This window comes from Triticum dicoccoides, chromosome 5B, assembly GCF_002162155.2.
Source record: "Triticum dicoccoides isolate Atlit2015 ecotype Zavitan chromosome 5B, WEW_v2.0, whole genome shotgun sequence".
Classification (NCBI taxonomy): domain Eukaryota; kingdom Viridiplantae; phylum Streptophyta; class Magnoliopsida; order Poales; family Poaceae; genus Triticum; species Triticum dicoccoides.
In genome coordinates, this window is record NC_041389.1 from 454,440,761 (window position 1) to 454,451,567 (window position 10,807).

Here is a 10,807-nt window from a genome sequence, read left to right on the forward strand (position 1 = left end):
CCTAGGCATTTACTTGCACACGTCGAACATTTTAGATTTAATATTTGAAATCTTTTATTTGTTTGCTTGATTTTGAATTTGAATTCGAATCGGTTTCGAACTGACACGAGCAACAGTAATCAATGTGACGTGGCATCATTAGCAGAGGGTTACTGTAGCTTAATTATCCAGGCATCACAGAGTCTGACCATACGGTGCTGGTCATCAGGGCGGCGGCATCACTGGATGTGGGCGGGCACAAGAAGCAACGGGATTTTAGATTCGAAGAGGCTTGGACAAGACATGAAGATTATGAGAAAATGATAGTACGGTCCTGGGAGCAAGCCAAACAGCAACATGGGGAGTACGCGGGCATGAGCAGTAAACTGGGCACTCTCTCCAAGGCCATGCAGACGTGGAGTCGAGAGGTGTTTGGCTCCCTCCGCAGGCAGACCCCAAGTTAAAAACGCAGGTAAGGGAAGCGAAAGAACGGTCGTTGGTGACCGATTATTTTCAGCAGGTCAAGGATATAGAGAGTCAGCTTCATGATCTTTATGAAAAGGAGGAGATCTACTATAAACAACGTTCACGTATAGACTGGCTGCAGTGGGGCGATCAAAATACTAAGTATTTCCATAATCGGGCTTCCCATCGAAGGAGGAAAAATATGGCCAAGGCTCTTCATAGGGATGATGCATGGTACGCTATGTACTTTTGATGAAGACATGCGTGCTTTGGTTGTGAACTTTTATGCTACTTTGTTCAGTTCCGAGGGCTCAAATGCAGCAGCCAATGTGCTGCAACACATTGATACAATAGTCTTGGGGGAGATGAATGGGAAGCTCACAGCCATGATCACCGATGCTAAAATTGAGACAGCTCTATTTCAGATGGGCCCTACGAAGGCCCTGGGTCCGGAAGGCTTTCCGGCATTGTTCTACCAATGACACTAGTCGTTAGTTAAGGAGGATGTTTGCAAGTCGGTGAAGGAGTTTTTGCATGGGGTGGCGACACCTGAATGTTTCAACGACATGGTTATAGTGATGATACCTAAAGTCAACTCACTAGAGTTGATGTCTCAATTTAGACCAATCAGCCTATGTAATATGATCTACAAAATTGCAACAAAGGTACTTGCTAATAGACTTAAGGGAATCCTCCCAGTATTGATTTCAGAAGAGCAAAATGCTTTTGTCCCTGGGCGTCTCATCACGATAATGTTTTGGTTGCATCTGAGTGTGTCCACGCTATCAGAATGAGGAGTAGGAGGAAGCCTCTGTGCGCGGTTAAGCTAGATATGATGAAGGCATATGATAGAGTGGAATGGGTCTTTCTTGAAAGGGTGTTGGAGAGCTTTGGTTTTCATGCAGCATGGATTCAGATGATTATGAGATGTGTGACGTCGGCAAGATTTATGGTGAAACTCAATGGGGGGGGATCTCAGATTCCTTTCTACCGTCGAGGGGGCTCCGTCAAGGTGACCCCCTATCACCTTATTTGTTCTTGTTTTGTGTGGAGGGCTTCTCAGCGCTGCTAAAAATGCACAAAGTTCTGGTGACATAAAGGGGGTGTCTTTTGGGAGCACTGGCCCCATGGTAACCCACCTCCTCTTCGCGGACGATAGCATTGTGTTTCTTGAAGGATCCAAAAGTAATCTCCTTGCCCTCAAAACAATTATAGGGGACTATGAGATGGCTTCGGGACAAAAAAGTTAATATGCAGAAATCTTCTATTTTCTTTGGGAAAGGAAGCACAGAGGACACCAAAGAACAACTTAAGGCTGTCATCGGGATTTCTTCTGAAGCTCTAAGTGAGAAATATTTAGGGCTGCCCACAGTTGTGGGAAAGTCAAAGGAGGGTAAGTTCAAATATGCCTGGGAGAGTGCAAAGGGTAAGGTCACGGGATGGAAGGGGCAAGGACTGTCTAAGAAGGCTCGTGAAGTGTTGGTCAAATCGGGGCTCCAGTCAACCCCAACTTTCACTATGAGTTACTTCCAGCTCACCAAGAAATTGTGCGGGAACCTGACATCTATCTCTTCTAACTTTTGGTGGGGTGAAGCAAATGGTGAGAAAAAGGTTCACTGGATTGCGTGGAAGAAAATATGTGAGAGTAAGCAGGAGGGGGGATGGGGTTTCGAGATATGGAGGCTTTCAACCAAGCTTTACTAGCAAAGCAAGCCTGGAGACTGTTGCAAGTCCCTTCTTCTATGTGTGCGCGCGTCCTCAAGGCACGATACTATGATCATGGAACAATCCTCAATGCGACATGTCTGAGTGGTGCATCATATACTTTCAGAAGCATTCTGCATGGTAGGGACCTGCTCTTGGAAGGGCTTATATGGAGAGTGGGTGATGGCTCTACCATCCGCATTCATCATGAGAGTTGGATCCCTTGCAAGGGTAGCCTAAGGCCACTGGGCCAGGTGTTCGTGCCATGGATTACGAGGGTGAGCGATCTCCTAAATGATGAGGCTACAGGGTGGGATCGACACAAGCTGGAAGCAATGTTCACCGAGGGCGGCGTATAGGATATTCTTCAGATTTTTGTTGGTGGCCTGGTTACAGATGACATCTTGGCATGGAATTTTATGAAGAACGAACAATTTTCGATGAAGTCTTCTTATCATCTGTGTATGGAAAAGAAGAAGGCGAGAACGGGACAGCCCGACTCGTCCTCAACGGCGGCGAGCCACCGGGGTTGGCTGGCGCTTTGGGGCACCAATGCGCCGGGGAAGGTGTTGATCCATGTGTGGCGACTGATAAAGAATGGCTTGGCGGTGGGTTCTGAACTACTTTGTAGAAGAATCAAGCCCGACGTTTTTTGTCCTGCTTGTGGACGTGAAGAAACAATGTATCACGGGTTTTGGGGCTGCTATCATTCCATGTTGTTCTGGAAGGAGTTGAGGTCGGTATTGGTGCGAGGGTGGCGAACCCACCTCAATCGATGTGCACTCAGAGTTCGATTGCATCCTGGATGCTTCAGTGGATGTCGGATGCCTCAGATGACGAGAAGTCAACAATGGTTCAAGGCTTATATGCTATTTGGATGGCAAGAAATGACACTCGGGATGGAAAGCGAATTGAAGAGGCGAACTTGGTGGCGAGGAGAGTAGCAGCTCTCATGGAAGAATGGAAGAGAGTGCGGGGGCGGACAAATTCCTCGTCATCATCCACCCAATGTGCAAGATGGGAACCACCGGAGCCAGGCTGGCTCAAGGCCAACATCGATGGAGCTACGTCTCGGTCGGGACAAGGAGGAGGAGATGGAGTTATGTTCAGAGATGAAGATGGCGCATTTAGAGGTGTAGATGCTATCTTTCTACCGGATGCTACAACAGCAGAAGCGGCGGAATTGCTGGCGTGTCGGAGGGCGGTCGTACTAGCATTGCAAAGAGGCGCTCCCAAACTCCATTTGGAGACCGACTGTCTTAATGTTGCCAGGATGCTGAATGAGCAAGGTCGGAATCTGTCATCAGTTGGTATCATGGTGGAAGAGATCAAGATGATGGCCAGAAACTTGGGTGAGTTCAAAGCTACTTGGGTACGGAGGGAAGCGAATAAAGTGGCTCATGAGATTGCTCGTTTTGGTTTATGTAATGGAGTTTTGGTTTCGTGGGAGTTAACTCCCCCAGATTGTATTCTCAGTATTGTTTCTGATGAACTTCCTAATTTAGTTTAATAAAGTGGGGAAGTGAATTAAAAAAACTCCCTCCGTCCCATAATATAAGAATGTTTTTGACCAGTGGCGAAGCCACACTTGACCTGTGAGGTCAATTGACTACACAGATTTTTGTAAATACATCATACAACAAGTAGAAATCAGGCAATAAAATCTTATAAATTCATACATTTGACTACACAACACCCAATTGACTACACATGATATGATTCATGGCACCGCAACTGTTTTTGACACTACACTAGTGTGAAAAACGTTCTTATATTATGGGACGGAGGGAGTACCTTCGTCTTCGTGGACTGTCGGACCACTAGGCAACCGACTATAACTAAGCTCAACCAGTCATGTCAAGTTGCCGACTATTCTGGCGAGCAAGTGGCCAGGAGATACCGATCCTCTTCTGCATGCGCGGCCGAAGAAAAATGAGTGAAGTGCATGGCATCTCCAAAACCGTCCGCGTACGATCCGGACCGTGCTGTTCGGACCGTGGATATATTGAACGTGGTCTCGTATCACTCCGCGGGACAGTCTAGACAAATATGAGAAGCTTTAGGGGAGTCTGGACAGCAGACACATAGGACTCCGGCACCCCTGGCCCACTCAAAACCCTTCCGGACCCACGCTTTTATCCTCCCCGTTTTCTCTCCTTCCATCTTTCTCTATTGCCTTCACCGCCGCTCCATCATCCCAGCCACCATGCCACATCCCTGCGAGAACTCTACGTCTTTGTCACTTCCAGCATTCCAGTTGGGCTCCATCCCACTTGTTCTCTGTCGCCGTTCAACCCCTCTCCGGCGATCGCCCCACCGGGTACCATCTGCTATGCCATACTCACCATGTCCGACACTTGTTCGATGAATTTCCAGAGCTAAAAAAGTTGTCCCTTCTTTCTAGCAATGGATTCCGATTTGGAGTACACATACGAGCACTACGTTGAGTCGTCCGATGAGGAGTACTCAGATGAGACGGTGATGATGCAGGCGGTCCTTGAAGACGCGGAGGAGCATGCCCTCGATTTCAATGGCTCGATCAAGGGTCATCGAGGGCTCAACTGCAACAGGGTGTACGGCCATTTGACACTAATGGCTGACTACTTTGCAATGCATGCACTCTTCGGTGACCATTTTCGCTGGTGTTTTTAGATGCGCAAGACTGTCTTCGATCGTTTGTACCATGACATCCGGTCCTATGATGACTACATCATCTTGAAGGACGTCGTGGGAATGATCACTGTTGTTTGTGAGGCCGACTGAAGGAAAATCTCCTCTTGCCACTATACTGTCAATGGACATGAGTACAACATGGGCTACTATTTGGTTGGCGGTATCTATCCTTAGTGGGTTACCTTTGTTAGCACCATCTCTAACTCAGTTGGCCAGAAAAATGCTCATTTTGCCCAAAGACAAGAATCTACTAGAAATGCAGTTACAAAGAAGTGGTTGCCAATAGTGGAACCGACAAAAGCAGGGATTCACCCTTTAATTAAACTAATTAATTAATTCTAAGACCCCCCCCCCCCAATCTATGCTCGTCTTTGTGAATATAAATCATCTTGATAAAGACTCATCTTTGTATGTGTTTGCCTTTGAGAATGTTCATCATCTTGATCTTGAGAAAGACTCCTCCAAAAATCTCTATGGAAAAAAATGAGGAGAATAGTACGTGATATGTTGTTAAAACTCCTTAAAACCCAGCGGGGAAAATAAAGGAAAAAATGATACATCATATAATGATTATTGTCTCTTGATAACTCATATGGAAAACCTTTTGAAGAAGAAGAAAACTTGTTGAAGAGTTTAGAGGACAATAAATATGCTCTGTATACTTTCAATTAAAAACACCAATGGGGAAAACCTTTAAAGTATGACATAGGATGTTAAAAAGATACCGCCTCACTAAAACCTGTTATGAGAAACTTCGAGAGAAAACTCATAAGGAAAATGAGTGCAATCCGATATGTATTGAAAACTTCTTAAATCACCTAAAAAAAATAAAAACTCCTTTAAAACTCAGTGAAGAAAATGATATGACATATGTGAACATTTGTATCTATGTTGTCTCATTATTAAATTTAAATTTATGTGGTGACAACTTGTTGTATATTGACTGATCAGGCATTTGAATAAATGAAAAAAAAGGAAATTCAAACATGAGGAAAAAAGAAAAGAGAAAATGAAAAAAGAAAAGAAAAAGGAAAACCGAAACAAAGAAAAATCAGTATGTACCTTCCTAAAACCGAAATCACTAGTTAAGGAGTACTCGTTGAAAAGATCACTCCAACCTCCCCAGGTTGTGACAAGTGGCGCACGCGCTGCATGTGCGCCAGTTGTCGCAAACTGGAAGTTTTCCCTTTTTCGTATATTCGTTTATTCAAAATGTTTTATCTTTTAAACCGTGCGTCCAAATCTCGAACCGTTTCACCGTTGAATTCCTCGCATCAAGATCTTCAAATCTAGATCCCATGTTGATAGGTTTTGAAAAACTTCTTTTTCACAAAAAAAACGGACAAAAAAACCGAACCGGAAACACGGGTTTTTTCCCTTTCCGAAAGAGACACCTCGTGCCTCTCACGAAATCACAACCGTGCGTCTCGCGGAAGCAAAACCGTGACTCTCGTGGAAGGAAAAAAAAGAGAAAACACATTTTTTTTCGTTTCCGCGAAGGCACGACCATGACTCTTGCGAAAGCCCAACCGTGCCTCTCGCGGAAGCAACACCGTGACTTTCACGAAAGAAAAAACAAAAAACACGTTTTCCCGTTTCCGAGAGGCACGGCCATGACTCTCGCGAAAGCACAACCGTGCTTCTCGTAGAAGCAAAGGCGTGACTTTCGCGAAAGAAGAAAAAATAGAAAACATGTTTTTTTTTCGTTTTCAAGAGGCACGGCAATGACTCTCGCGAAAGCACATCGTGCCTCTCGCGGAAGCAAAACCGTGACTCTCGCGAAAGAAAAAAAAAACAGAAAACGTGTTTTTTTCCCTTTTCGAGAAGCACGGCCGTGACTCCCGCAAAAGCAAAACCGTAACTCTTGTGAAAGAAAAAAAAGAAAAACGCATTTTTTTACGCAATTTTTTTTCGATTTTTTTATCAAAAAGTTAAGGAAGACCGATGAAAAACCAACGTCAAAAAACCTGCTAAAAAGCCGAAAATGCGTGCGAAAAATAAAATAAAAAACGAAGAAAGCATCCAAAGCATGACACGTGGCGAATGATTGAGAACTCGCCAATTGACGTTGATTGTTACGAGGCTCCCGAAGGAGTGCTCGTTAACTAGTTGCTCTCTCCTTAAACCGGAGGAGAAAAGAAACCGCAAAGCAGGCGCAAACATAAAACTCGACCAGGCCTAAAACAAACAGACAGCAAAAAAGAAAAAAGTGGAAGGTTACTGGGCTGTAGTACCAACGCCTAATGGGGAACAACACATTTCCGGCTCACGATGCCCCTCCTGTCGCCGCCCCCCTCAAACCCTAGCTTAGGATCTGCCGCCGGCGACGTCGATCGCCGTTGATCATCTCACGCCTTCTTCTTCTTCCTGGCGGGCAAGATGTTGGGCGAGACCCAGCTGCCCGTGACGGCGCTGATCGGTCGGAAGCGGCGCTGGGACAAGGACGCCGCCGCCGCCAGCTACGAAGAAGGTTCCCATCTCCTTCCTCCACCCCCTTTCTCTTTTCTAGTTACCTTCTTCTGTTCACCATGGATTTCTTGATTGTTGTACAGCCAGCGATGGCGATGGTGCCCCCAAGGAGCAAGCCCCTATGGCTATGGAGATCGCGGCTAGCCCAATAACCCGTGACGAGGAGAAGCAGGAGGACGAGGATATGGCTGTTCCGGCCTGCAAGATGGGTGAGCAACCCCTTACGGAAATTGAAAGTTCGACTGTCTCGACTGTGGAGGAGAAGGAAGTGACCAAGGAGCCTGAGATTCCAATGTGGGACAGCGATGATGATGGTGAGTTTATGCTCAAGGCAAAGGCAGAGCTCGAGAAGCTTCACATTGCGTGTGTCAAAAGCATCACCGAATTGGATCCTAAGTCGAAACTCTTGGTCCCTACTCGCTTCTGCAGCTTCAATATAGCCGGCTTCGACCTCGATAAAGAGTGTGAGTATGCTTGCAATTGTTTCATCTGCAGTCTGGGTATTGATTGATTGATTGAACATGCAGAGACTGATGGGTGTGGATTTCGCTTCGGTCTCTTCCCTTGGTGTATCTATGTGAACAATAAACTAGGCATGTTTTCTTGGCTGGTTCTGACTTGTGTCTCTTGCCCTTGATTTACAGCTAAGTTTGGCCTTGGGCCGCCGCTTGACAGCAATATAACTCCTGAGTTGGAGAAGTACATGGTGTCGTCAGCCGTCAACGTCATTTCCGTCAAAGTAATCGAGTCTGACCGGGGTTATCCAATAAGCGTATATGGTACTGTTCTTGCAAGGGATAGGATTGACTACAGATGTATCTATCTGTTCAGACGTGGAAGGGAAGACCCCCAGATGATCAGCTCCAAGGTGTGCAATAGTCCATCCCTTTGCTTTGTTAGCTTTTACTTACTCGTATATACTAAAAAAAGGGCAACCTGGTGCATGTAGCTCCCGCTTGCGCAGGGTCCAGGGAAGGGTCCGACCACTTTGGGTCTATAGTACGCAGCCTTTCCCTACATTTCTGTAAGAGGCTGTTTCCAGGACTTGAACCCATGACCTCATGGTCACAAGGCAGCAGCTTTACCACTGCGCCAAGGCTCCCCTTCACTTACTCGTATATACTAATCAAATCCTATTATTTTTATCCTCTTGATAATAAATCTATTGTGTATACAAGGTGTGTATGCTGAATTTCACCATAATATTATATTATATAATCGCTGGTGCCCTAGTGAGTTTTCACAGGTCTGGTATCTGAGCCGAACTTTTTAGACTCAATACAAACTGAAATGCAAACAGCTCCATTCTTCAATATGGTCTGCTAAAATTTGCTAGGTTTATGCCATGTACTCTTTGGCATTTCTTCTATATGTACTTGTTTCCCTATAAGAACAGGTCCTGCTCTGCAAGCATTACGTACTCATGTTAACTGAAAAATGTCTCTTGTCATTCTTGGTTACAATTACCAGTATTCAGAAGGTTAGCATCATACCAGATACACGAATTTCAGTTAACACAGTTTGTGAGTTACCATTTTGACTGAAAACATTGAGAGCTGTTGCAGCTTACTGTCGGTTCACGTTGTAGCTATCTGAGCTTACTGTTTGTTCACGATGTAGCTATGTGAGCTTACTGTTATGTTATAATGTAGCTATCGTAGCATACTGTTCTCTCATGGTGTAGCTATCATAGCTTACTGTTCTATTGTGATCTCCAAGCTATTATTTGTCAATGTAGTTCCCTAGCAATTTGATTGTTATTGTCACACCACTATTTCATCAATTTAGTTCTGGCCACCTTTTCAAAACTTGTTGCTTTTTAACTTCATGTGAGGTTTAGTTGCTTATTTTGTACACTGTGGTCTTATTACTTGCTTCACATGTCAGGTTGTAAAAAGTGCCTTTTAATGCTGACATGTTCTTTCCACAAATAAAATAAGTGTTACCTTATGTTTAACATGCAAGCCACAAATGCATGGCTGTTGGTAGCAATTTATATCAGAGGTGATGGATGCTCCCCAGGCTAGTTATACAAGATACTTCTGAAAATTGGTTTGAGTTTATGTGTAGTCAGTTTGGTTTGGTTATCATGTCCAGCTATACAGCTTGCTCTACTTACTACGTAAGAGACATTTTGACATTACCGAAATTACTGTGCAGGATGATATGCTAACATTGACAGGTCCACGACGGGCATTAGTTCCGCCGGATAATATTTACTTTGAGTTCAATCTGAGGGTGAAGGGTGATGCTGGCGACGGAGATTTTAGCAAAGGTGTAATACAGCTCCATGTCGTTCCCTATGACCCTGAACCAATCACAAGGGTGCTTAGTAATTGGCTGAGCAGAGTGGAGTTGGTTCTCGCACCTGTTGATGGTCCAGTGGCAGCTAGCCTTGAAGTCAAGATTTTGAAAGGAGCACCACCTTTCATTGGCAAAATATGTGCTGGGACTAGTGAAAATCCTGAGACGCAGATGATTGTGTATGATAGTAGAGATATGAAGAGCGGTTCCTCTGTTGTGTTAAGTCGTAACTTGGTAGCTGTCCCTGACCCGGATGATGAAGAAGAGGAAATTATCGTCCATGTTCGCTTCCTTGTCGATGGCGATGATGTCGATGACGAGGATGCAGGCACCTTGGTCAGCGTAGCATACCCTGCTGAAGAGCAAGTCTGCAGTCACGGCGCTTGAGAGCTGCAAGTGAACGTTGCCTGGACTGCCATCCTGTGCAAGCCGAGGGCAAAATATATCATGAGAAGAGGGAGGAGTACGCCCAGGGTTTTTACTTGCCCTCAGTATGAGCCTCTCTTTTGATTGGTCTCTAGTAACTTGTTCAGAATTTCTGTTCCCGTCCCTAGTACTCCCTCTGTAAAGTAATATAAGAATGTTTAGATCACTAAAATAGTAATCTAAACGCTCTTATATTTACGGAGGGAGTACATGTAAGAAGCATGCACGACATCAATCCCGAGTCTGGGTAGGTGCCTCCATCATAAGAGGCATCCACACCTGCGTCCCTCGATTGGGGGAACACAACTCTGAGATTGTCGACCACCGCCGGCGAGCCAGCCCCGAGCCAGGGTCATGTGAGCCTGCCTGGCAATGAGTAGTGTCATGTAGCGTCATCCTCGCTTCCCTGCCCCAACCAAGACCCTAGCGGCACGGCTTGGCAGAGCCACCCCGCCCGCGAAGAACGAGCCGAGGCAGCCAACTAGGGCCACCTAGTCACGCGTCACCTGTCGACCACGACGGTCGCTGTGGCCAGGTGCGCACCACTTGGCATGCTGTCCTCGGCTCGCGCCGCGAGCAGCCACCGCCGCTGCAGTCGCCACCGCCAATAGCGCCGTCTAAAGCCTGGCAGAAGCACCGGCGCCCACCATGGCGACTAAGGGGCCGCGCCGCGCCAACCCCGACCACCATGGGAATGAGAAGGCCTTGCCACTGTCGGCTCCTGTTGGGCTTTGCCCGGCCGAGCCTCGGGGCGGCGGCGGGACATGTGGGATAAGGTGGGAAGAGG

At 46.1% G+C, this 10,807-nt stretch overlaps 1 protein-coding gene across 1 annotated transcript; it reads left to right on the forward strand.

Moving 5' to 3' along the window:
• The first annotated feature begins 7,109 nt into the window (after positions 1-7,109).
• LOC119305736 lies at positions 7,110-10,080 on the forward strand. The gene is made up of 4 exons (XM_037582177.1): positions 7,110-7,291; positions 7,374-7,754; positions 7,935-8,158; positions 9,451-10,080. The coding sequence occupies exons 1-4, from the start codon at positions 7,201-7,203 to the stop codon at positions 9,979-9,981; spliced, it is 1,227 nt and encodes a 408-aa protein (XP_037438074.1). The 5' UTR covers positions 7,110-7,200; the 3' UTR covers positions 9,982-10,080.
• Positions 10,081-10,807: the final 727 nt, after the last annotated feature.

Excerpts from the sequence above, each read along its gene's own strand:
- LOC119305736 (XM_037582177.1), top strand. The coding sequence starts at position 7,201 with ATGTTGGGCGAGACCCAGCTGCCCGTGACGGCGCTGATCGGTCGGAAG. Across the intron at positions 7,292-7,373 it reads CGCCGCCAGCTACGAAGAAG|CCAGCGATGGCGATGGTGCC; the intron begins GTTCCCATCTCC and ends ATTGTTGTACAG. Across the intron at positions 7,755-7,934 it reads CTTCGACCTCGATAAAGAGT|CTAAGTTTGGCCTTGGGCCG; the intron begins GTGAGTATGCTT and ends CTTGATTTACAG.